Here is a 27,925-nt window from a genome sequence, read left to right on the forward strand (position 1 = left end):
GCATAACTCCCTTAGAAGTTAAATATTAAGGGATTCACATCTGTTACTGTTATCAAGATTTTAAAACATGACCTGACAACTAATAGCAACATACTCACTTCATAAAATAATTTAGTGTTTGTTTCTAACTCCTCTTTTTCGATTGGTCTTTCTTCATTTTTGTTTCTTGTATTATCAAAAAAGATTTTCTGTTTATTGTCATAAAAAGATTTCATGTCCGTGTTGTATTAATGTGCAGAACATAAAACACAAAGCGTTTCCTGAAAGGTAATTTCCAAGAATGAAAAATACAAGCATTGTGTTTGATTGTTTGGTCTGCTGTCACTCATTGTTGCATTAAAACAACTATTTTTCTATAACTATGAATGGCCTAAATCTTGAAAACTGACAGTGATAAATGAAAAGCAGTAATAATTTGAAAACAAAACTCTTCCAAAGTTCCAGGAGGCTTCAGATGAATTAGGAAGTAAGTTGATGTGCAAAAAAGCTGTTTAATTAAAAAAAAGAAGCAATTAGTTAAATAAGAAAATATTAAATTAATAAATTAAGTTTAGAAAGGGCTTTTTCTGGGCAAGAGTGTTCCAGCCACCTCAACTAGAACATTTTACTTATCTTGAGAAATGTGTGTGTATTTACATTGTATAAAACATAAAATATAGCCTTCTAAAAGGGATTTGTGAGTCCCGAGCCTGTAAGTTGTTCCAGGTGGCTGAAAGCAGGCAGTGTCTGAGCCTTAGAGTGTCAGCTCTTTGCTATAGGTGTTTGCCTTCCTTTATGCTTGCTCACTACAAGTAAAATGGCACACCGACTGCGACAAGGGGTTGCTGAAGGCTACTGTTAACTTAAATATTTATGGTACGTGCTCATGCACATGCGTGTGCATACACAATTACACACACAGTATATTTACATTAGACTCAAGTAATAGCTGTCTGGGAGCAGAGTTTCTGCCTCTGAAACAATGGGCTACTGTCAATTCAGATGATCAGAAAAGGAGGTGAGTTGCAAGATGTAGAATATGGCAAGTCAAATGTATTTTCCTGTTTCAACTGTGTACTTCACAATTATTTTTACCAAGAGTTGAAAGACCTGATAATCTGTCTAGTCTTGTTTTTATACTGATTGCAGCAGCTGAACTGTTTAGGTCTTTAATGTGAAGTAACGTCTGGGGCCAAGTCGTGCTTGCCTGAATCACACTGCTTCCATAATTTTACCCTCCAGTGAAGCCTATACGATTCTCTTGCATGGGATCTGATATACACAGACTCAAGATGAGTAGTGAGCAAGGGGATGGAATTTAAAATCAGTAGACCTATTCTTGCTGAGGTCTCTAGGAAATGGCCTGTCATCTTGAAAATGGCATTCTGGGCAGAGCAATGGCAGTAGTTCAGTAATGGCTCTCTGAAGGTAGAAGTAAAGGGCCATGTTTTGATTTTACTGGCACTACTGGGAGTCTGAAGTAACTCCAGTGCATTAAATGGAGTTTGCCCAGATCTATAGTGGTTTAGTGGACAAAAGAATCTAGTCTCATACCTACTTTACCTGGAAAAGAAAAGGTAGTGAGTCCATTCATGTCTGTATAACTGTATGTAAGATGCTGAAATGGCAGGCCACTGGAAAAAAAAAAAAAACAGTGTGTGATTTCCTAATTTACCTGGGTTGTGTAGGTAATGAAATTTGTATTGGACAATATCATTTGCCCATAGAGATGGCATGTAGTTAGTTGTGGAACCTCTTTCACTGCAGGTTTGAAGAAGAAGTTGAATATGTCTCTCTCTGGGAGGGTTTAGGAGCAATGAATGTTGTATTTACGCATGTGGATGGAGAAGGGAAAGGGGAGAGAGGGAGGTGGAGAAGGAATGGACTAGATGACCTTTGAAGTCCCTTCCAACCTTATGTTCCTGGTCATGAGGCTGTAAAGAATGAAAATCTGACTGTGGAAAGCGCTTTAATTTTATAAACGAATAGAAGCTAGTGGCCACGCTAGTGCCTTGAAGCACCGAGATTTTACTGATTTAGGCTTGATGTCTATTGTCTTCTTTCAAAACATTCACTTGCAAAATTTTGGAAGGATGGAATGTGAAATCTTATTATGCCAGCACTAGTATCATAGCACAATCTCGTTCACCCTGAGCTGTGACACTTAATACTTGTAAAGCACTTCCAGGTGCTTTATGAGCGATTGCTGTGCAAACCCATCCTATTTCGGCCGAACAAAACATTTTAAATAACATGTTCATCAGATACAGTTGGGAGCTACAGACTGAGATACAGAAGGGGTATATTAAATAATGGAAACAAACAAGGCATTAAGTGCGGGATTATTGGTCGGTGAAAGGAGAAATGGAAGACATGGTGAGGATGAGGACCAGAAGAAAAAGAGTATGAAAACCAGGCCAAAATATTGAGAGTAAACAAAGAGATGTATTTCTCATTTCTTAATGTAACCTTCCTTTTTTAGGGTCAGTAAAAGTTAAAAAGGGCACATCGGGCCAAGCTCATATAAAAAATTCATTGCTAGATTTGTGCTGCAGCGGTGACTGAGAAAACAAGAGTACTTGTTCAGCCTGCCATAAAACCTGTTCCAATCCTTGGGAACCATTGCCAGTGTTTCATATAGTCATTAGAGATTTTGCAGTGTACTCACCAGGAAATGTTATCGTAATTAGGGTTAGGGCCTGACATTGAAGTGCAGGGGCAGCATGCATTTCTATCTTAATATATGTCTGAAGCACCACAGAGTGATTCTTCTGTTTGAGGGGGCTAATGGGGCAAGTAAAGCAAGTCTTCAGTATCGTAAATCATGTTAAATATTTTATATGTAAAACTCTGGTTATTCTAACACATTAAGTGGGTGTGAATGCAATCCCTGTCTAATTAGGTAACCATATGGAGAAGAGTAGCATCTTCATATACAAAAAAGAAGGAACATAGTTCCTTAGTGGATTTCTTTGAGAAGATGGGAGCTCAGAGACACCAATTTGCTTTCTATCCTAACCTCGTGTACTGTATGGTAATGCATTATCTTGCTTACATTGGCTAAGGATTATAGAAGCCCTTAGAGAAGTAAATGGGTTAACTCTTGTCAGGTAAAATTTGTAGCATCAGGCCTTGGATGCTTAAATGTGGCACAGCAGTGCTTTCTAGCAGTTATGCTGCTATGGTAGGCAAAAAATCTTCCAAAATCAATCTGTGAGTGAGCTGAAGAAGGGTGCACAGGATTATTTCCTTGTCATTGTAGTGTAGCATAGCTTTTTGCAAACATATACTGTAATGTTGATGCCTAAAGACTTTTTGTGAATAAAATCAATGTCAGGTAATAAGCATAATGGATTCTGTGGAAGTCCTGTGTCCACACAAGGTGGCAAAGGCATGCAGTAAGGCAGCGGCCCTAGATTTCAGGAGGGCAGACTTCAACGAGCTAAGGAGGATAGTTGGAGAAGCGCTGAGGTCCCGGAGGGGAGGGGAGCCAGGTGTCTAAGGAGAGTGGTCGCTTCTTAAGGAGATAATCCTCCAAGCCCAAAGGAAGGTAATCCCAACAAGGATCAAAGGGAGCAGGAGAGCACACAAGCCTCCATGGCTCACCAAAAGCATCCAGGAATGTCTCCTTGCTAAAAAGGAGGCTTACACCCAATGGAAAGAAGGGGTCATCACCAGGGAGGACTATTCTGTAGTTGCTCGGGGATGTAGGGGGGTAGTTAGGAAGGCCAAGGCAGAGATGGAACTGGGACTAGCTTCCCAGATTAAGGACAATAAGAAGTCCTTTTTTAAATACATAGGGAGTAAAAAGAAGGTCCCGGCTAACGTGGGGCCCTTGCAGGACACGATGGGAAACTTGGTCATGACACCAGATGGCAAAGCTAACATGTTTAACGATTTCTTTGCCTCCGTCTTCCAAAGTAGGGACCAGAACAGCCACCTCCCTGCTGGGCCCCCCTCGGGCCCTGGGGGAGGCACACCTGGGCCACAGGTTAGCGAGGATTTAGTTAGGGAGCTTCTGGAGGGGTGGGACGTATTCAAGTCAGCCAGCCCGGATGATCTCCACTCTAGAGTTCTAAAGGAACTGGCCCAGGTCATTGCAAGTCCCCTGGCACAACTTTACGAGCACTCGTGGTGCTCTGGTGAGGTACTGGAGGACTGGAAGAGGACCAACGTGGTCCCCATCTTCAAAAAAGGCAGGAAGGAGGACCCGGGAAACTATAGGCCGGTTAGTCTCACCTCGATCCTAGGCAAGCTGTTCAAGAAAATTATGCTGGCACACATCCAGGAGGGGCCAGCAGGGGACTGCATGCTTAGGGGCAACCAACACGGGTTCATCAGTGGCAGGTCCTGTCAGACCAACCTGGTGGCCTTTTACGATCAGATCACCAGATCATTAGACGCAGGGGTAGCAGTGAATATAGTCTTCCTGGACTTCCGGAAGGCTTTTGACAATGTCTCTCACCCCATTCTCATTAAGAAACTGGGGCTGTGGTGTAGACACCCACACAGTTAAATGGGTTGCCAACTGGCTGGAGGGCCGCACCCAGAGGATGGTAGTGGATGGGTCCTTGTCAACCTGGAAGGACGTGGGCAGTGGGGTCCCCCAGGGCTTGGTCCTCGGGCCCGCGCTGTTCAACATCTTCATCAGTGATTTGGACAAGGGGGTAAAAAGCCCCCTGTTCAAATCTGCTGATGACACTAAGATGTTGGGGGACGTGGGCACACTGGAAGGATGCAACAGGCTACAATCAGACCTAGACAGGTTACAAGGGTGGGCGGACGAGAATAGGATGGGTCTCAACACAGACAAGTGCAAGGTGATGCACCTGGGGAGGAACAATCAGCACCGTACCTACAGGTTAGGGAACTCCCCTCTTGTCAGCATGGAGGCGGAAAAGGATCTGGGGGTCATCATTGACTCCAAGATGAACATGGGCCGGCAGTGTGGAGAGGCAGTTAGGAAGGCCAACCGCACCTTGGCATGCATCCACAGATGCATCTCGAGCAGGTCTGAGGAGGTGATCGTCCCCCTCTATGCGGCACTGGTCAGGCCGCAGCTGGAGTACTGCGTCCAGTTCTGGGTGCCACGCTTCAAGAGGGATGTCGACAGCATGGAGAGGGTCCAGAGGAGGATCACTCGCATGATCAGGGGACAACAGGGCAGGCCCTATGAGGACAGGCTACGGGACCTGAACCTATTCAGCCTCCAAAAGAGAAGGCTGAGGGGGGATCTTGTGGCCTGTTATAAACTAGTCAGGGGGGATCAGCAGGCATTGGAGGAGTCCCTGTTCCCCCAAGCACCGCCAGGAGTGACCAGGAATAACGGTCACAAGCTGGCAGAGGGTAGGTTTAGGTTAGATATCGGGAGGCGGTACTTCACGGTCAGGGTGGCTAGGGTCTGGAACCAACTTCCAAGAGATGTGATGCAGGCTCCTACCTTGGGGGTGTTTAAGAGGAGGTTAGATACACATCTTGCTGGGGTTATTTGACCCCAGTACTCTTTCCTGCCATGGCAGGGGGTCAGACTAGATGATCTGCTTAGGTCCCTTCCTACCCTAGAAACTATGAAACTATGAAACATTCTGCTGGTGATGGCATGTATTTCATGGTCTCATAGTTGTCATTCTGTAGGACTGCGACAGTGCATCTTTGGGTGCCGGCCACTTTAAGGGCAGGAAACAGGCAGTAGCCAGGTGCCTGATGCTGGCAGCCATTTTGAGCACTAGGCATATAAAGGATGTAGTTTGCTGCTGCCAGCCCAGGCAGAAACATTGCCTGGCTGAGCTGCATGGGACATCTGGCTCTTGGCCCTGGGCATGACCTAAAACTGCACCCTGCTGGGGATGAGTGGCCTGGTGGGGCTCCTGGTGGCTGAGTAGGATCCTCAGCCAGAGAATTAGGGACAAGTCCTGACCCTGGTAAGTCCTCTGCTGCAAGGAGGCTAAGTGTGGGTTGAAAGAAAGACCTAGAGGTTAAGCACAATGACCTGCTACTCCAAGGAGGGAGTGCAAGTCCCTGTGGGACCCTGGAGCACCAATTGTGGTGTAGGCTATGATGCCATCATGTGTATGCCATCTGCGAGGCATGGGCTGTGGTGAAGGGGAGGTTTCAGAGCCACAGATAGCACCCCCTAGCATTGGGGCAGGGAATGGGCAGTAGGGCTGCGGGAAGCGTCGGATGCCAGTTTGATTCGGAGGAGATTCGGCCCGATTCAGTGGCTGAATCTCCAAATCTGAATTGAATCAGGAGACCAATTAAAAGGTCCAGAGTGATTCAAAGCTCTCTGAACTGATTCAGAAAAGATTCAGAGAGCTTCAGCGATTTGGGCAGTGTCTGCTGGCTGCAGCAGGGAGCTGGACCTGGACTTCATGCTAGTAAGTAGGGGTTGGGGGAGGGGAGACTGGAGGAGGGGAGAGGAGACCATGGGGGGACCCATGACAGGCCCCATCCCCTGCCTGCTCCCCCATCCCCCTGAGTGCCCCCTGCCCGCTGTCCCAACCCCCCCACCCCATAATGGCTGCTCCATGTTCCTCAGCTCCTGGTTATTTAAAAAAAAATCCCCCATTCAACAGGTGCTACCAGGTAAAGAGGGCAATACCCACTGCTCCACATTGCATGGGGGGATCTGCCACAACCCCCTGCCCCCCATGGCTGCCCTGCCTGCCCCAGCTCCCGGTCATTTAAAAAAAAAACCCAAAAACCCTGGGCTCACCAGCTGTTGCAGTGGCTTCCAGACTTCTGGGGGCTCAAGGCAGAGGCCCTCATGCAGTGTGGGGCAGTGAGGATCACTCCTCTGCCGGGCAGAAACTGGTGAGTCTGGGGGTTTTTTTGTTCTTCTTTTTTAAATGGCTGGGAGCTAGGGCAGGTCAAGCACCCTATGGTGGGGCTGGGAGAGTGGGTGGGGGTTGGGGACTTGTGACAGAGCCCCCCACATGGCATGGGGCATCAAGGGACAGCAGGGATCACCCCCTGCCTGGCAGCAGCTGTTGAGTGCAGGCTTTTTTTTTCCCCAAGGAGCCAGGAACTGGGAGGAAGCCATTGAGAGTGGGCAGGGGATGGGGCCTGTGTGATTTGGAGATTTGGCTAATTCAGCAGCTGCCAAATCTCTGAATCAGATTTGGGACAGTAATTCAAATCGCTAAATTGAATCACTGTCCCCCGAATCGACCAAATCCAAAGCGAATTCTATCCTCCTGCCTAATTAAGACACCAATTATTGAACAAAAGGCATGTCAGGTGAGAGAGGCAGGCAGTTAGCCCACAAGCAGGTGGGCGGGCTTACTCCTAATAGGCCCCAGGAAGGCTCCCTGTTACAAGGACCATACAATGGTTTGTAGTTCACTTAATTAAGCCATGAATGAGGTGATTTGGATGCAAGGATGTCAGTAACAAAACAGAGAGAGAATTTGGCGTGATACATCACTGGTTAGAACAAAAGGAGATAAACTGTCCAGGTTTTTGCTTTATGATAAAATTTATCACTTTTTATTGATTTCTTCTGAGTAACAAGCTAACTAGCATGTAGGGGGAAGACGTGGGCTGTAATCCTGGCCCCACAATAATATCAGTGAAAGAAGGGCAAAATCTCATTGATCATTTCCCTACTTACATCTCACCCCAAATGTGAATACAGTAACAAAGCTAGTAAGACTTGACAGTGTAACCTACTAACATAGAATGAGTTTATTTTAATAGCTTGACCAGAACTGCAGGTGAACAATACTCCTCAGGTTATTTGCTGTTTTCTCCCAAATGTGAAGATGCGTTCCTTGGTAAAATAATCAGGATGTTGAAGGGGATCTTGAGGTTTCCATGCCTATATAAAATGTTATAAATTGTTAGTTATTTCCTCTAATGCATGGATTTAATGAAGCCTGCAGGGATGTGGTATTTATTGAAGACTGACCAGATGGAAATTGGCATAAGTGATCAGTAATAAAATGCTAAGAATGATGGTATATTTTACTAAGTACATTGTGAGCATGCTTCAAATACATGCAAAAATCTTGTGCTTTTTTTGATTGAGTTGTCTTTGCAGAGGGCTGGACCTGAAGATCTCACAAGGTCCCTACCAGCCCTAAACTTCTGTGAATCTGTAATAAATGTGGCCACCATGTTCTCATTATTCCATGATCCAATCTACGTGGGTTTTTAAAAAAAATGTAATTCTAGTTAATCATAGTTTACCTTTCATCTAACCTGAATCTTATTATTTTGACTTAGGTCACATATATCTCACTGAGGCATCTCTCTGCCTGTAAATTACATCCTTCCTTATTATCATTGGGCCATGCTCTATATGAGTGGTCCTTTTTAATCTTCCTTTCTAAATTGGTCCCTCCTGGCTTATTTTTGTCTCTGAATTCTCTCACAAAGCTCCTGAGCTATTGAAATAAACTCACTGGCTAAGTACAGACAGGCAAAAAGCCTGAGGCTGAACTGATTCAATCTTTGCAGGTTAGTCTAAATTGCATAGATTGAACCAATAAGCAAGTAAACAGACATTCACTTGTGATTCTGGAAATGCAGCCACATACCTGCAGTAGCCCAGGCCATAAGCTGGGGCATGCTAAAGCATGCCTTCCTGCTCAGCTGGAGCAGACAGCTTGGGCCAAGGCTAGCCCACCCACCCTGGTGGCGGGGGGCTTGCAGAGCAAGTTCAAAGTATGCTGGGATTCTGTGAGTTAACTTGAATCTGGAGGAGATCTGAGATGGAAGTTCAATAAATGGGTTTAACCTAAATCAGTTAAGTCTGATACTACATCCATCCAGGTTTATCTTAAACCGGTTTTGGATGTTTGGAAAGCAGTTTACGTGCACTGAACTTCTGTTATGTTATGGATTTGAACCAGTTTCCTATCACATATACTGGTTTATGTATAATGTCTGTCTCTTGCCATTAGAGCCAAATCCTGCTCCTATGACTTAAATTAGTGAGTTTTACCATTAAATCTAGTGAGGCCAGGACTTTATCAAAAGAGTTGTCATAAATGACAAGCTTGCATTGCATCACCTCTGTTTTCTCCCTGACAGACTTGCGCATGTGGTTGGCTGTTTTGAATGTGAGGGTGCAGATGATAAATGATCTCGTTCTCTCTGAGGTGTGCTGTACCCTGGGGTCCTGTTGACTACTGGAAGATGAAGGCACTCAGCACTTTTCTGAACAAACTGTAGATTCCAGGACTATGAAAGCAGCTACCTAAAAAGAATACCTTAATGAATGGAATCAGTCTGAAAATGTGTCAGATGATTCTTCTCAGTTGGTTTGAGGAATCTGTTTTCCTACTCCAGTCCTGGGGTGCTTAAAATAGCATAATTCATATCAATAGATTACTCTGTGGCTAACACTGATCCCTTGTTAATCTACACCAACTGTCTAAAGGAAATTAAATTCAGCTTTTGAGAAGTAGGAAGGTCTTGATGTTAAGGCATTGGGCTGAGACCCAGGAGAATAAGGGTTTAATTTTTAGTCCTTCCCCAGGCTTCCTCTGTGACCTTGAACAGATCATTTAATTTCTCTGTGCTTTGGTTTCTCACCTGTAAAATTAGGAATAATGATGCAGCATTGGTCCAATGATCCAGTAGTCTTGATTATTTTTAGTTTGTAAGGAACAGACCCTGCCTTGAAGAATTAGAAGCTTTTCAATGTTACCATAATACAAGAGAGGGTGATAAAATACCAGTGAGAGAATTAAATTGATCCAAATTGGGATTTGTAGCCTAGGATACAAATTATCAGCCCTACCTATTCAGTCCAGTATCTAAAATGATATTTTTTTTCCTCTTGTTTTCAGGAAATGACAACAGTGAAGCCCTTCCTGAGTCTATCCCATCTGCTCCTGGAACATTACCTCATTTTATGGAGGAACCAGATGATGCATACATTATTAAAAGCAATCCCATTGTCTTGCGTTGCAAAGCCATGCCAGCTATGCAGATTTTCTTCAAGTGCAATGGTGAATGGGTCCACCAAAATGAGCATGTCTCTGAGGAAAGCATGGATGAAACTACAGGTAAGGAACTGTCTTATGGGACTGATGTGTTCGTATTAAATTATATCCTGAAAACACTGCCTACCACCAAAATATGAAATGGAGATGAGACGAGGCAATTGAAGACAGAAAGACAGCTTTGGAAGGGAAAAATAAAGAATAGAGGTTCTGGATAGCTTAGAAAGTAGCACCTTGAAAAGACAGAAAGGGAAAGCAACACACAGGGTAGGAGAAGAATACCCTTTACTTAATTGTAAAGCTCTAACTAGGTTGTCAGTTAAGCACCTATTGATGCAGTTTGTTTCACTGGGAGCAGGGAGGGGTCCTGAAAAAGGGAGTGGCTGAATGGTTTGGTGGAGGGTAATCATTCTAGGCATTTCATCTAAAGCATCTGCAGCATCAAATAAAATAAGGGAAAATATGTTTTCACATAATGCTTTGACCCCAAGGCTGCAAACAGACATCACCCCTGTGCTGCCAAGCCGATGTTCATGGTGTCACACTGCAAATGCCTAAAATGGTGGCCACAGCAATTAGTAGTAATCATTTTTGCTGCACTTTTGTGGCGGAGAGCTGTTAGCTTATGGCGTGGGAACACAGGCAGCCTGGGACTTCATGCCTTTGACCCTGGAGCATGCATCTGCAAATGGGGGGATCTCCTTTATGCTTGTAGATGCACCCTGGGAATCTTCCTGTAGGGAATTCACATGAAACATGTATCATATTGCCACACTTACCTCCATGTGTGTTCCCTTGCTTGCAGACATGCACCCTGGGTTGGGGTGCAGCACCTGGAACCATTATCCCACGGGGTCACGCCTCTGCTACTCCCAGCACTTCAGGGGCCTGATCCTGCAGGACAGTGGCCTCAGCTGTCTGCATCACAAATCACACCCATCCCTAGAGCTTCAGGAACCTGATCCTGCAGCACCATGGTCCTGTGCAACATATGTAGGCACCAATGAAGTAGATCAGCTGTACCTGGACAGCACAGCACAGCTAATTAAGCTCCAAAGATGACATCTGTTTATACCTTAAGTACCTGGAATGAAGATTGGAAAGCTGTGGCAGTACCCTGGACTGCATGGCTTGAATGCTTTTTTTTTCTGTGATGGATATTTGGCAGCTAATGAAGTTAAGTGGGACAATTCCATCTTGTGAATGTGTATATCCGAAGAGCTGGCGAGTAAAAAGAGGGGAGAATGGTGAAAAATGATCAGCAGATTTTATCATGCTCCCAGCACATTCTATATCCTTTCTCATTTAGAGACATCTTGATAAGTATTGCAAACCAATTTAATGCTACACCCTCTTGTAATTTCACAATTCTGTTTTGTTATTGCCTTCCTCCTTTTTTTTTAATTCTAAGATTGCTAGGCAACTCCATGCCTTGGAAATACAAGTGTGAGTTTAACATCCTCTCTCTCGGTATAAGAAATTCCTTTTGTGGGGGGAGAAATGTCATTTAAAATGAAGTTACATATCCTTAAGTGACAGTGGTGTTTGGTATTCGCACATAAATGACAGATTCTGAAGAGATTATATACTAAAGGCTTTTGGTTAATAATATTCTGGATGAATTTTAATTTTTACAGTTACCTTTTTTAAAAAAGAATTTAATAGGCATAACCTTTACTTTGAAAGGCATTTCTGAATCAATATAGAAGAAATGTCGTCCGTAAATGTTTTTCTTCCATATGGTTAATGAAAATCTGACTTCTGAACATGGCAATTATGTTTTCGAAGCCTTGAATTAATAGCAAAATAAAATAAAATAAAGCAACATTTGTTTAAAAAAAAAAGAGAAGAAAAGAAAAAGTACTAGTAACATTGAGCTTTGAGACCCGGCTCAGGCTATGGGGAGTGAGGTATGGAATAGGATAGAAAATAGCTGTGGGTCAGAACTGACCAATTTTTTTTTACTGTCTAGATGTGAATACGGTCAGAGAATTTAGTGCATCATGAAATCTACCATTGTAATGCTGCCTAGACCCCTACAGAAGACACAGGAAAGACATGTCCTGCTAAAGGGTGCATGCAGCAAGCTGATGAAGTATAGCCATGCGCATTCCCTTTTGGGAATATCCATATACTAAATCATAACTCCTCTGAGACAGAAGAAAAACTAGCCTTTTCATTTGTTTATATCTGGTTCTTCAACATTTAATACAGGTGGGGGAGGAGGCAGGGTGGAAATGTATCTTTAACAGCTGTGAGTAGAGCAATAAAATCTGGTGAAAGTTTTTTGAATTATTTATTTCCTGCTACCTTTGTAAACTGGGGTAAAATACCAATTTTCATAAATGCTGAAGTTCCACCAACATTCAAAATTTTACTCCTGCTTTATTTATTGATCTGCACTATAATGCAGATGACTGGATATGATTTCCAAGGTCTGGCGTTTTATACCTTTTCCACAAAATAGTGCCTGTGGAAAATCTGGTTTGAAAGATGGAAAGGGGCATTCTGATTATTTCTGGAATTATAGTCACAAGATGGGTGGGAAAATGTATATTACAAAGGTGTCTATGGGTGTGCCATGAACACTGGCTAGTAATTCACACACTCTAATCTACATGACTGTATTTTCATATTTCTTTGGGTGTATATCAAGAAGATGTTGGCACATTCATTGCTGCCAGAGGAATCTTTTTATATTGTTTACAATATTGGCTAATATATGGAGAATGCATTTAGTGCAAAACCTTAGATCTTTGTGTCTTTACTCAAAGCTGAATCTGTTTTTGAAGTATACAGAGCCTGTGATTATTGTCTTAAGGTACAGCTGTATTCATTGGTCTTAGTATACTGTAGTCTATTTTTATTAAAGTACATTTTTAAATGTTGCTAGGATGAAGTCATTTTAACATTGATTAATCAGTGTGTGTGTGTGTGTGTGTGTGTGTGTGTGTGTGTGTGTGTGTGTGTGTGTGTGTATACACACACACACACACACACACACACACACAGATATAAATATGGGTACTAATGCCTCTGCGAAGCAGCTAGTATTCGCCTTGGATTCAGTTTAGGCCAATTTGGGGGGCGGTGATTCGAATCACTGCCCTGAATCAATTTGGCCGAATCTGATTTGGAGATTTGGCCCCATCCTCTGCCCACTCTCAATGGCTGCCCCACCCACTCTCCTAGCTCCCAGCGCTTTAAAAAAAAAAAGAAAAAGCCTGCACTCACCAGATACTGCTAGGTGGGGGGGGGGCGGAGGACGTAATCTACACTGCCCCATGGCCCTATGGGGGGCTCTGCCATGAACCACCCCATGTATGGCTGCCATACCCAACCCCAGCTCCTAGCCCTTTAAAAAAAAAAAAAAAAAAAGCCCTGACTGACTGGCTGCTGCTAGGAGGAGGGGTGATCCCCGTGACCCTTTCTTAAAGGGTCAGGAGCTGAGGCTGGTAGGGCAGCCATGGGTGGGGGGCGTGGGGCAGTGGGGATCACCTGCCCACCTGGCAGCACCCAGTGAGTAGGGACTTTTTTTTCTTTTAAGAGCTGGGAGCTGGGGCCAGGCAGGGCAGTCATGGGGAGGGGGGCACTCGGGGGGCTGGGGGAACAGGCAGGAGATGGGGCCTGGCAGGGGTCCCCCCATGGTCCCTTCCCCCCTCCTTCAGCTCCCCGCCCTGCCCCCTGCTTACCAGCACAGAGTCCAGGTCCAGCTCCCTGCTGCAGCCAAATCACCGAAGCTCTCTGAATCTTTTCCAAACTGATTCAGAGAGCTTCAAATCAATTCAGACCTTTTAAATCATCCCTGATTCAATTCAGATTCAGAGATTTGGCCACCAAATTGGCCAAATCTCCTCTGAATCGAATCAGCACCCAAAGCTTTGCATAGCCCTAGTACTAATGAGGATGTCTGAAAATCTATGATGGGTCACAAATGGAATTTCCAGTTCCAATTTCTGATGTTCAAACCTGAACAAGATATTGGTGAATCCAGTGATTTGTCCTAGTTCTTACCTAAGTGACTTTTTCGAGGCTTAGATGGTGGTGAGACAATTGGTTTGGATGTTGAATAGTCTCCAGTTCTGAAAAGCAGCATTTGAAATAAGGATAGCAGTAAACCCAAGGTTCAAAGGATGTCTCTCTCTGGTATTTCATGTGAAAGTATGTCACACAAAATGTACGTAGTTCCTTGTCTTCCCATCTTTATGCTAGCAGCTGATATTTAAAGTGCTGAAAGGATAAACAATACAAATACGATGAAAAGAGACCCCAAATAAAAGGAAATTTAGTACTAAATGTGAGGAATTTATCTCAGCATCTCTATAGATTCCTCCCAGCAAGCTCCTAGGCAGGTATACACAAAAAGCACTAGGCAGTGGTAGCAAAGGCACATGATGCTGATGGATTTTATCTAAAGCTCATTATCAGTTTGGTATAAAAGGATAGGAAGAACAGCTGCTAATAGGCAACGGGCTTATTTTGGCACTGTGGTGAATATTAAAAAGAAAAATCCAAGGTTTTGTTTTTATAAAGCAGGAATGATAATCCTAGATTAAGACAGTAGTCCATTTATTAATTTAGAAAGCAGGAATCATACAAGAGGAAGAATGTTCTTATAATTAAGAGACTTTATTTTAAGTGTGGGAGGACCTGGGTCTGTTTCCAGCTCTGCCCCAGCTTTCCTGTATGTGACCTTGGGCAAAGCATTTCATTTCTCTTTGCTTTCTCTTCTAGAATGGAGACAGTTTAGAAGACTGCCATGTCTGGTTGCAGTGTAAAATGTACAGGGTAAAGACAGTCTCTGCTTGTTTGTACATAGAGGCAGATGGAGGCTTCAGTCTAAAATAAGACCTTCAGATAATACTGTAGTGAAAGTATAGTACTTACTAATGTATTGTCCATCAGGAATGACTAGGGGACAGACAGGTGGGGATGGAGTGCTGCCACCGCCTCCATCCCCCTCCACCAGCACCCCACACCACCTCCATGTCCAAGGCTGGCTGCCCTTGCTCCCCCACTCCATCCCCTCTCACCTGCTGTCATGGTGGTGCTCTGCGGAGCACTCTGTGCAGAGTACTCTGATTGGTTGTTTCAGTAGGCATTGTGATTGGCTGCTGAGACAACCAATCAGACTGCTCCAAGGATGTTAAAGCCAGAAAGACACACAGACAGACGGACTAAGCCCTTTATATATATATATATATATAGAGAGAGAGAGAGAGAGAGAGAGAGAGAGAATGGCATGACTTCTTTTTTTGAATTTTATTTTTTCCTTAAAATTCCAGCATGCACCTAAAACTAGTTGTATACTTCAACTTTTGGTTTCCCAACAGGATTAGACCTGCTAAGAGTAACTAGAGTTTTCTTGTCTGATAAATAAAAGGATTACAGCAATAACTGCTGTCAGCATTTTTCTCATTTAAACAAATAAAGCTGACAAATGATGAAGTTCTGTGCTGCTCTGTTATGTTTAGTACATACAGAGCAATTATTCATCTGCTGCCAGCATTAGTCTATCTGCAACTAAACCATCCAACAGTGCAGAAAGCTTATTAGCATATCAGTACCATAGTCATAATTTTGTATTTTGTAAGGCTGTACTGTATAACAAAAGATGATGGTTATAATTTGCACAATAATTTAAAGGGTTGGACTTTCAGTGCTTACTGGAGTTATACAAGTTACAGGTACAATGCTGCTTTTATTTATGACATTCAGCCTTTTGTTTTCATGGATTTTCGGCTGTGCTTATCTCATTTCTTATGTACAATTTTTTTCAGCATCTTTTGAGATGTAGAAAGTAGGTGCATATATGTCTTGCATGAACTGCAGTGAATGAGAAATTGCAAAGCCTATTCCACTGCTCTTAATGGGGCTACTCTGTTTAGGTGTTTCGGACATAGATTAAGGAAAAACTTCTTTACTTATAAGTGGTCATCCAGAGTTTTCCAAAATGCGTACTTATTTTGGCTGGGTCTGTTTTTCAGAGGCTAACTTGGGTCACTTGGAAGGGGTCTGGCTTTTCAAAAAGTATGAAGTGACAATCCTTTAAAAATGCAGCATTTTAAAATTTGCTTAACTGGAGACCCGTTTAAACACCAGTCTTATATCCTTTGATACAAGGAGGATGTCTGCTGTGGGGAGGGAAGGGGCAAGGGAGGGAGAGGATTATTGGTGGGTTTTAAGATGGATGAGTAGTGTTCTGCAAAAACAGATAGGACAGGTAGTGTCTTGTGGGGGGCGGGGAAGCAGTTGGCCAGGATGTTTTGTGCTTTCCTTCCTCCTCTGCTGTTTCTCAGTTTCCTGAGCAAGACAGGTTCTTTTCACAGTGGATTGTACCTTGATGTATGGTGCAGTGCCATTGAGGCCTGTTACCAGCCAGTAGGGCTGTGTGAAATTTCAGCGAGTGTTTCATTTCGGAGCTGTTTCAACAGGTTTTGAGCTCGAGACAGTGAAATCGAAATGAAATAAAAAGCTTTGAACCAGCTTTGAAACAAAATGAGGGCACTTGACATTTTTCAAGTTTCAAAGCGGCCCAGTGGCAGTAGGCAGGGGAGAGCCAGGGCTGCACTCCAACCAGCTCCACCAGCCCTAGAGAGCTCAGCCCAGTGGTGGGAGGTGGGGACAGCCAGGACTGTGCTCTGGCTCCTGCTGCTGGACTGAGCTCCGCTCCTACCTCCTGCCACCAGGCCAGATGACAGGAGGCTGCTGCTGCTGCCTGGGGCCAGCGGCAGCATCAGTCTTCCCTGGCGCTGGGCGCGGGCGTGCCCAGTGTCAGTCCCAGGTGGTAGCGGCAGCCTCCCATCATCCAACACAAATTCAGGGGTCTGCACCCCCGGGATCAGTCTGGCACAGCTCTGTATCCCTCCCAGGGGTATGGGCCCCCAGATCTGCGTGCCAGATGACAGGAGGTTGCCGCTGCTGGCAAGTGTCATGAGTTCTGCTTTTTGCAGTTTGAGGTGCAGTTTCTGAGAAACTTCTGCACCTGTCTCCTTGAAACTTGGCAGGCTTCATGCCCTCAGAAGGGACTACCATCCCTGCTATTTTCATCTGAATCAGGCAAAAAATGACAAAGATTTAGGCATTTTCCATTATAGCCTATGGGTGAAACATTGAAATGCATCAAAACAGTTTCAACAAAATGAAACGGGACAGTGCTTCAAAACAAAATGAAACAATGAAGCGAAACACTGTCCCTTCAAAAAGGCAAAATGAACATTGAAATGAAACAATGGTGTTACGCACAACCCTACCAGCAAGCAGTTCCCAGATTGTAAAGATGATGCCTTATGCCACCCTTCTTCACAGATTTCATAGACATTAGGGCTGGATGGGACCTCGCAAGATCATCAGGTCCAGCCCCCTTCCCAAGGGGCAGGAAGTCAGCTGGGATCAAATAATCCCAGCAAGACAGGCATCCAAGTGTTTCTTGAAAGTGTCCAGAGTAGGTGCTATGGGGATCCTATTCCAGGCCCTGGGGACTCGGGCAGTAAAAAAGTTTTTCCTTATGTCCAGCCTAAAATAGTCTTCCAGGAGTTTGTACCCATTGGACCTTGTCTTCCCTTGGGGTGCCCTGGTGAACAGATGTTCTCCCAGTCCCTGATGCACACCCCGATATACTTTTAGGCTGTCACCAAGTCCCCCTTGAGCCTTCACTTCTCCAGGCTGAATAATCCCATGGCTCTTAGCCTCTCTTCATAAGGCCTGCTCTCTCTAAACAGGCACTTGGCTCTCCTCAGGGTCCTCTCACACTTCTCCACAACCTTTCTGAATTGCAGAGCCCAGAACTGGATACAGTATTCCAGCTGTGGCTTCACCAAAGCCAAGTAAAGTAAGAGGATGACATCCTGGGTCTTGCTTGAGATACATCGGTAGATGCAAGCCAGAGTTTTGTTTGCTTTGCTGGCTGTGTTGTTGCATTGGTGGTTCGTGTTCATCTTGTAGTCAGTCATGACCCCCGAGTCTTTTTCACTCATGGTGCTAGCAAGTGTAGCACTGCCAAACCTGTAAGTGTGATATGGGCTTTTTCTCCCAAAGTGGAGCACCTTGCATTTCTCCATGTTGAACACCATCAGGTTTTGATCCACCCATCTTGCAAGACTGTTGAGGTTGGCCTGGATTGCCAGCCTATCCTCTAGGGTGACCACACTTCCCCATAGTTTGGTGTCATCAGCAAACTTAGCCAGTCTGCTTCTGACCAGCTCATTTATAAATGCATTGAAGAGTACAGGTTTGAGAATGGAATCCTGGGGGATACCACTGGTCAGCATGAGCAATGTTGATTTGGTTCTATTGACTATCACTCTCTGGGTCCGTCCATGGATCCAGTTCCCCAGCCATTGGATTGTAAGGTTTTCAAGGCCACCGTTCCCCAATTTTACCATGAGGACGTCATGAGACACCAGGTCAAGGCTTTCTTGACGTTCAAATGTATGATATCAACCTCTTCTCCTTTGTCCAGGTGATGTGTCATCTGGTCATAGAAGGAAATGAGATTTGTCAGGCAAACCTACCTGCAATGATGCCATGTTGGCTGTCTCTCAGGGTGTTGTCTTCTGTTAGCCTGTTGTTAATGGTTTCCTTGATGATTTTTTCTAAGATCTTTTTCACGGATTGAGGTCAAACTGATTGGCCTGCAGTTCCCCTGATCTTTCTTCCTCCCTTTCTTGCAGATAGACACCACATTAGCCCTCTTCCAGTCTTCAGGTACCTCGCCCAAGTGCCACAAGTTCTCAAATAGCCTTGTCATTGGCTATGCTATGTCAGCCAGTTCCTTTAGCACTCTTGGGTGCATTCCATCTGGGTCAGCTGATTTATGGATGTCCATCGTCTCATGGTATTCCCTTCTTAAGGTATGCTTTCAAGGTTTCCTTGTAGTGCTTCCTCTGTCCTCCATGGGTCCTCTTACTGTGACTTGAGTTGAGAGACGAGGACTTGCTTCATGAGACAAGTGTCAGCCAGTCCAGTGGAGTTGGTGTTTCATGATCTTTGCCACGGTACTGGAAGGGGGGTGCTATCTCCAAAGAGGAGTATACCTCCTCTGCTCATGCCTGTAGGGGGGGGGGGCAGGAAAGCTAAGGGAGACATAGAGCTAGGAATAGCGTCGAAGATCAAGAATAATAAAAAGTCCTTTTTCAAATACATAGGGAGGATGAAGAAGGCACCGGGTAATGTGGGGCCCCTGCAAAGTACGCTGAGCAATCTGGTGGTTGCACCAGAGGAGAAAACGGAACTCTTTAACCAATTCTTCATGTCCGTTTTCTTGTGCAGGGACCAGAACTTCCCCACTGTGATACCAGATGGACTTGAAGGGAACGCCTCCAGACCTCAAGTTGGGGAGGGCCGGGTTAGAGAGCTTCTGGAGGGGCTGGACGTGTTCGAGTCAGCGGGTCCAGATGCTCTCCACCCCAGTGTGTTGAGGGAGCTAGCTGGGGTTATTGCAGGGCCCTTGGTGCAGCTTTACGAGTGCTCATGGTGCTCTGGCCAGGTGCCGGATGACTAGAAGATGGCTAACGTGGTCCCCATCTTCAAAAAAGGGAAGAGAGAGGACCCGGGCAACTATACGCTTGTCAGTCTTACCTCTATCCTTGGGAAACTCTTTGAGAAGATCCTCAAGGAGCACACCTGTGACGGGCCAGCTTCAGGGATGATGCTCAAGGGCAACCAGCACGGTTTCATTAGGGGCAGGTCATGTCAGACCAACCTGATTGCCTTTTATGATCAGGTCACAAAGGCAATGGATGCAGGTGTTGCCGTGGACATAGTCTTTCTAGACTTCAGCAAGACCTTTGACACCGTCTCCCACCCCATCCTCATTAAAAAAATAGGTGACTGTGGCATTGATGCCTACACAGTCAGATGGATTGCAGACTGGCTGAAGGGTCAGACTCTGAGGGTGGTAGTGGATGGGTCATATTTGACCTGGGGGGAAGCGGGCAGCGGAGTCCCCCAGGGCTCGGTCCTTGGGCCTGCGCTGTTCAATTTCTTCATCAGCGATTTGGACGACAGGGTGAAATGCAACCTGTTTAAATTCGCTGATGATATGAAAATTTGGGGTGAGGTGAGCACGCTAGTAGGGAGGGAAAGACTGCAGCAAGATCTGGATAGGTTACAGGAGTGGGCTAACATAAACAGGATGCGTTTCAATACTGACAAGTGCAGGGTGCTGCACTTAGGCAGTAGAAACCAGCAGCACACTTATAGAATAGAAAACTCCCTTCTTGAGAGCACAGAGGTGGGAAGGGATCTTGGAGTCATTATTGACTCCAAGATGAACATGGGCCGACAATGCAAGGTCACGGTTGGCAGAGCTAACCAGACCTCGTCGTGCATCCACAGGTGCATCTCAAGTAGAGCCAGGGAGGTGATCCTCCCCCTCTATGTGACGCCAGTCCGGCCACAGCTGGAGTACTGCATCCAGTTTTGTGTGCCCCATTTCAGGAGGGATGTGGACAACATTGAAAGGGTCCAGAGGAGGGCCACACGCATGATCCAGGGACTACAGGGCAGACCGTACAATGAAAAACTGCAGGACCTAAACCTGTTCAGCCTTCACAAGAGAAGGCTGAGGGGGGACCTGGTGACTGTCTATAAACTCACTAGGGGAGACCAGAAGGGTTTGGGGGAGACACTGTTTCCCCTAGCGCCCCCTGGAATGACAAGGAACAATGGACACAAATTATTAGAGAGTAGATTTAGATTAGACATCTGCAAGAACTACTTCACAGTTAGGGCGGCTAGGAGCTGGAACCAACTTCCTAGGGAAGTGGTGCTGGCTCCTACCCTGGGGATCTTTAAGAAGAGGCTTGATGACTACCTGGCTGGACTCATTTGAGTCCAGTCTTTTCTCCTGCCCAGGTGGGGGGTCAGACTTGAAGATCTACAAGGTCCCTTCCAACCCTACTGTTGCACCACATAACTGGCATAGCCCTTGACCTGCGAGCCTGGGTCAGCATGACCGGCTTGGCACAGAAGGGATAGATGACCGGACAGGTGGGGAGTAGCGGCGAGTAGGAGTCAGGTGGCTTGAAGCGTATTGGTTGTATGAAAGGTTTATTGTACTTAGCTACTGATGGTCGCAGCGTAGGTAGGATAGCTGACTTGTTCAGTTACAGTGCATAAAACAGAATGGTCTAAAGGGGTCTGTTGGTTCACGGGGTTCCTGAGCCGAGCCCTTGCTTTCTAACCCGGAGGCTAGGTGCGGCTGCCCGACTCAGTAGTCCCAGAACTGGTCAACAGCTCATGCACAGGGAAAAATTATAATGCACTTTCGATCAGTAAACTTCCGAGAGCTCTTTGACGAGACGATCAGATGAACTGGTGAACGAGATGCCAAATGAAGAATGGCTGGCAGGGAGACATCTACAGGTGGCCAATCTGCTGACTGTGTCTCCTTGGTGTGCTCGGAGTTCTCTGCCTAATGGCAGAATCTGTTCTTATGCCAATTGTGAATAATTATTGATTGCCAATTACATTTTTACACCAGTGACCTAGATACATATTCAAGCGACCTAGATACCTATTCATTTGACCCAGATACATTATTCATCTGCCTGCCCTCAGTGGGTTCAAAAGGTCAACCTTATGATTGGCACCTGCAATACTTATCATTGCAGACAGCAAGCTTCTAAGTGTGGAGATCAACTTTTAACAAACTCCAACTGCAATGCTGCTTTTAGCAAAGAAATAAAGGCTACTAGTGCTGAGGGGTCTTTATGGTCTGCGTTCTTACTAAGTTATTATGTTCTTTTGCTTTGCTGGCATCGGCACTCTAACTGACAGGTAAAACTCAGACATGACACCTACTACTATGATTCTATGTTATCTGTAGAGAGGATGCTGGCATTGGTGTAGTGGTCTTCCCATCTAATGTAAAGGATTTTCCTGAGGCAACACTGATGGAACCCTTCCAGGCACTTAAGATGGTTTTGATATGTCAACCACATCTCACATCCGTAGAAGAGCATGGGGATATCCACTGCATTGTAAACCAGGATCTTAGTTTCTATCTGTAGACCTTGGTTGGCAAAGACATAATGAAGCAGCTTTTTGAAGGATATGCTGGCACAGTGAAACCTATGTTTGATTTCTGCATCAAGACTGACTGACTGGGAGAGGTGGCTACCAAGGTATAGGAAATGGTTAACATTTTCCAAGGGTTGTCCACCAGTGGTAATTTGTGAGGGGAGAGGGGCAGCTTGTGCTGGGGCAGACTGATGGTCTTCCCAATATTAAGGGAGAGTCCCAGGCTATGATAGGCACCTGAAAAAAAGATCAAAGGTGGACTTCAGATCACTCTCGGAGTGCACAAGGATAACACAGTCAGCAGCGTACTGAAGATCATTGATGCCAGTCTTGGGAACTTTCATTTTTCTGTGAAGGCACTGCAGGTTGAAAAGCTGACCATGCATTCGATACTCAACCCCAATTCCAGGAGCAAAATGGTCACAGATGAGAATCAAAATTACAGCAGGATAGTTGGAGAAAAGGTTTGGGCAATGATGCAGCCCCACTTGACACCAGTACAGATGGTAAATTGGTCTGTCTCTGCTCCATTGCAAAGGCCTGTGGCAGTTATCTCATCATGAAATAACCTGAGGACACTGATGAACTTCAGTGGACAACAAAACCAAACTAGTCAGCACCGTCCATAAGGCTTCATTATTGATGGAGTTAAAGGCTTTGGTTAGGTCAGTGAATGCCATAAACAGCTCCTGGATCTGTTGTGCAACAAAAATCATGTTGGTGGTACACTGTGATGGTCTAAAGCTACTCTAGGATTCTGGATGGACATCTTGGGCAAGCGGGGGGAGGCAATTCAGAAGGATGTGAGTAAGAATCTTCCTGGTGATGGGGAGAAGGGCAATGCCTTGGTATTGCCTGGCACCTTTTTTGAAGATGGTCACAATGCTGGCATTCTTTAAGTCAGGTGGAGCTTCCTCATTAACCCATATTTTGCTTAGAATTTGGTGAAGTTTTTGTGCTAGTGTTGTTCCACCAGCTTTGAAGACCCCTGTGAGAATAGCATTTGGTCCTGGCACATTATTGTTTTTTGTCTGAGTGATAGGACATCAGATTTCATTGAAGGTTGGGGGATCAGCAAGAGATTCTATTACTGGGTGCTGAGGGATGGACTCCATGGCGGGAGCTGAGATCTCAGACTCATAGTTGAGTAGAATCATGAAGTGCTCCTTCCAGCATTGTTTGATGGATACATTATCTGTGAGAAGGGTGAAGCTATCCTGGGAATGCAAGAGAGTTGGGCCATTGGAATGTGGCCTGTGGATGGCTTGCATTGCTTGAAAGAAGCCTCTCATGTCATGTTGATCAGCAAAATTCTGGATCTCAATGGCCTTCACTTGCCACTACTGGTTCTTGATGTCCTATAGCCTCGTCTGAACTGCAGCTTTAAGCTGGCGGTAAGCCTCCTGTTTTTGCTGGTTGGAGGGTTCATTTTGCCAACTGCAAAATGTGGTTCTCTTTTGATGGATTAAGTGCTAGACTGTCCTCATTATTCTCATCAACCCAAGCTTGGTGATGGTAAGTGGAATATCCAATTAATTCAGTGCATGCCTTGTGAATAACATTCTTAAGTTCCTCCCAATGTGTCTGGATGAACTTTATGTCATCATTTAGCTCAGAGAGCCTCTCAATAAGGTATTGCTCAGGAGCCTCATATCTAGCTTGGTCTTGGAGCACCCTGATGTTAAATCCCTTCTGCATTCCTTTCAGTTGTTTATGGTGTTGCGGTGGAAGCTGCATGTCAATGACTGATCTGACTAAACAGTGGTTCATCCAACAGTCATCTGCACCTCTTAGGACTTGGGTGATACAGATATCAGTATGATCACAGGATCTGACAAGAAGATAGTCAAGAAGATGCCAGTGATTGGAGTGTGGGTGTTTTTCAAGTGGTCTCATATTTGTCACTCTGTCTGAAGATAGTATTTGTGATGAGCCAGTCATGTGCTGTACATTTACTGAGGAGGAGGATACCACTGGAATTGATGTTTTTCCATCCCTGCTTTCCCAGTGGTGCCACTCCAGTGTTGCCCAACTCTTGCATTGAAGTCACCCATGAGGATAAGCTTGTCTTTCTTGCCAGTGGCAGTCAAGAGCACAGTAGAACTGTTCCTTGTTGACTTCTTCATTGTCAAGTGAGGACGTATGCACTGATGAATGTAGCATACCCATCATTATTGAGCTGAAGGCGGAGAGTCATAAGGCATGTGTTAATGCCCACAGGGAGTTCTGAAAGCTGACTGATGATCTTGTTCTTGATGGCAAAGTGAACCCCTTGAATGCGCTTCTCTTCGGGTGACTTTCCTTTCCAAAAAAGCTGTAGCCACCTCCTCCTTTTTTAATTTGGCTTTCATCTGCCCAGTGGATCTTGCTTAGGGCCACAGTATTGGTGTGATATTTTACAAGTTCTTTAGCTACTATGGCAGTTCTCCTTTCAGGACACTCATTGTTCAGGGAATCCATGAGAGCGCGGACACTTCACGTGGAGAATTTCAGTACCTTATTTTGTTGGCTTTGGTCACAGGAAGAGTGATCCCACTGGGTGCAGTGACCCAGCCAGGGTGGTTTGAGACAGCCTATGTTTTGGGCACCTTTTCTAGCCCCTTCCCTGTTCAAGGTGAGCAGAAGGGATCCTAAAGAGGACTGCTGAGTCATAGCCTCAGTTGCCAATTTGTACTTTTGTCTCAGTAAGTGCAAAACATCCATCACATGACTGCTGCCTATGTACAAATTTGTGACTAGAAACTCCCAGAGATCGCTGTTCCTGTCCCCATCACCACTTACCCGTTGCCACAGGAAATAGTTTGTGAGAGATGTTCCATGCACATAAACTGCTTTTGAACTAGCCAAAACTGGTTTAAAATAAACCAGGATGGATACAGTATCAGACTTAACTGATTTAAGTTAAATCGGTTTATTGAACTTCTGTCCCACATCCCCTCCAGATTCAAGTTAACTCACAGTCCCCCAGCAGACCAGAATGCTTTTACCTCCTCTGTTAGCCCCCCACTCCCCTCCCCACAGGGTGGGTGGGCTAGCTTTGGCCAAAACTGTCTGCTCCAGCTGAGCAGGGAGGCATGCTCTAGTGCTCCCTGACTTCTGGCCTGGGCCACTGCGGGCACATGGCTGCATTTCCAGAATCAAACGTAAATGTCTGTTCACTTGCTTATCAGTTCAATCACGCAATTTAAAATAACCTGCAAAGATTGAATTGGTTCAGCCTCAGGCTTTTTGACTCTCTGTATTTAGCCTTAAGCATTTCTTCTAGATTCCACTCTAACAAGTTGCTGTAGTGTGTTGCTGGACTTTCCATATATGCAGCATAAGGCAAATGTATATGTCTCTAAGCCATCCTGATCTGACCATCGCCCTAGTACTCCTGTTGGGCCTTATGTCTACTGTTTGTTGAATGAACAAGTTGACTTCTTAATGCCTTTCAGAAGTGAAAAGCCCAACTGTTAATGATGCCTGAGATTAAGTGGGAGCCAATTTATGGAGTTCAGGTTTAGAAATTTCTTGCTGCTTTATAAACTTTACAAGCATGAAATATTTTTGAGATTGAGTTTCCATTCATTTCTAGTCCAAGAGAAATAAGTATCTTGAGACTATGCAGGAGGGGTGAGGGAAAAGCGGCAGGAGTAAATGTGCTCCATTTTCAGATTAAGGCTTTTATGACCAACTGTCTTTCAAATTATTCTTAAAGCCTTTTAACTCTTATTATGATTATCTCTTCTTTCCCTCGAGATTCTAAAAAGTGGCTGTCAAAAACATAGCTAACATCACTAATATATGCAATAAAGAAGTGGTGTACCAGGACAGAAGAAAAGAAGGCAATGCATGCCTGTTTCTTCTCTCTAAATTAAGATAATCTCTCTGTGAAGTGGGTAGAATCCACTGACCTAAGTTACAGGAGGAGCCTGACTGTGCTCTGTAATGCAAATTTTATTTTCCTCTTTTTTCTCCCTTGTGACAATCTCTAGAATATCCTCTTTCAATTTGTGATGTGGTAATACCTCTCTCCAGTCAAGATGGAAATGCCTGTGGCCCACTTCACATTTTACTAATCAAAACATAAGACACTGATGTGTCATAGATTTCATAGATTTCCTAAACATTAGGGCTGGAAGGGACCTTGGAAGATCATCGAATCCGGCCTCCCGCCTGAAGGGCAGGAAGTCAGCTGGGGTCATAGGATCCCAGCAAGATAAGCATCCAATTTACTCTTGAAGGTGTTCAATGTAGGTGCTTGAACCACCTCTGATGGCAGACTGTTCCAGACCTTGGGGGCTCGGACAGTAAAGAAATTCTTCCTTATGTCCAGCCTGAAATGTTCGTGCAGTAGTTTATAACTGTTTGACCGCATCATCCCTTGGGGCGCTCTGGTGAACAAGCTTTCCCCCAGATACTGGTGGTCACCCCTGATAAACTTAAAGGAGGCCATCAGATCACCCCTGAGCCTGTGCTTTTCCAAGCTAAAGAGCCCCATGGCTCTCAGCCTCTCGTCGTAAGGTCTGTTTTCCTGACGTCTGACCATGCGCGTGGCTCTCCTCTGGACTCTCTCAAGCTTCTCCACATCCTTTTTGAATTGCGGAGCCCAAAACTGGATGCAGTACTCCAGCTGCGGCCTCACCAAGGCCGAGTACAGTGGGAGAATGACATCCTGGGCTTTGCTTGAGAAGCATCTATGGATGCAAGCCAGCGTTTTGGTCGCTTTACTACCTGCAGCATTGCATTGCAGGCTCATGTTCATCTTATGGTTAATGATGACCCCCAAGTCTCTTTATTCCATAGCGCTAGCCAGTGTAGCACTGTGCTTTTATGGAAAAATCAACTTCCTTGTTCCTTACCTATTACTAGGGCTCTGTGAGGCTTCAGGTGCTGATTCAATATGGAGGAGATTTGGCTCAATTCAGCGGCCGAATCTCCAAATCTGAATCAAACAGGAGACAAATAAAAAGGTGCTAATTGATTTTCTTTGGAAAAGATTTGGAGAGCTTTGGCGATTCAGGCAGTCCCCGCCCACTGCATCAGGGAGCTGGACCTAGATGTGGAGCTGGTAAGTAGGGGTTGGGGGAGGCGGGAGCTGGAGGAAGTAGGTGGGGGCAATGGGGGGAACCCTGCCAGGCCCCGTCCCCAGCCTGCTTCCTCAGCCACCCCTACCCCCTGGCTGCTCCCCAAAAAAGCCCCTACTCACTGGGTGCTGTGGGGGGGGCTATCTCTGCTGCCCCCCACTGCCCCATGCTCTGTATGAGCCTCCTACCCCGCCATGGCTGCCCCATCCAGCCCAGCTCTGGCCCTTTAAGAAAAAAATATTAAAAAAAAAAACAGAACTCACCAGCTCCTGTAGCAGCCTCAGGGCTTCGGGAGCAGGAAATGGTGAGTCTGGGGTTTTGGGGGGAGGGGGGTTCCTTAAAGAGCTGGGGCCAGTGGGGCAGCCATGGGAAGTGGCTAAGATAGCAGGGGTGTCAGGGGGGCTCGTGCAGCAGCACCCAGTGAATCAGGGCTTTTTTTCCAAAGTGCCAGGAGCTGGCGTGGGCGGGGCAGCCATTGCCAGACTGGGAGAGCGGGGGGGAGGGGAGAAGGGCGGGGTAGGCCTGGGTGATTCGGACATTCGGCAGCAGCCAAATCTCTGAATCAGATTTGGCTGAATCAATTCAGGACAGTGATTCGAATTACCGAATTGAATCACTGTCCCCCGAATCATCCAAATCCAAAATGAATACTAGCCGCTTCACACAGGCCTACCCATAACTATCTCAGAAACAGATTTTGTCTGTGCTTTCTGTAACAGTAACAAGATCCCTGTTTGGCCTTTTAAAATCACTAGTGGCCTGTACATGTGCTCGTTTGCATTCTAGGTAGAATGTTCCAGCATTGTCTAGCTGTCATGTATATTAAGTCCCTGCACATTTTTAAATGGATGAGGGGGGTGCTTTATCTAAACTTTGTTGAATGAGCTTGTGGCAGGGCAC

The 27,925-nt window shown here is 45.4% G+C and overlaps 1 protein-coding gene across 1 annotated transcript in view; it reads left to right on the forward strand.

The window, feature by feature from the left end:
• The first annotated feature begins 7,211 nt into the window (after positions 1-7,211).
• UNC5D (unc-5 netrin receptor D) overlaps positions 7,212-27,925 on the forward strand; it is a 187,356-nt gene continuing 166,642 nt past the window's right edge. The window contains exons 1-2 of the mRNA XM_090053908.1: positions 7,212-7,218; positions 9,777-9,995. Coding sequence (XP_089910034.1) covers positions 7,212-7,218; positions 9,777-9,995 — 226 coding nt within the window. The remainder of the gene's footprint in view (positions 7,219-9,776; positions 9,996-27,925) is intronic.

The sequence above is a fragment of the Crocodylus siamensis genome, chromosome 6 (assembly GCF_052110815.1).
Source record: "Crocodylus siamensis isolate JL-2025a chromosome 6, ASM5211081v1, whole genome shotgun sequence".
Lineage (NCBI taxonomy): Eukaryota > Metazoa > Chordata > Crocodylia > Crocodylidae > Crocodylus > Crocodylus siamensis.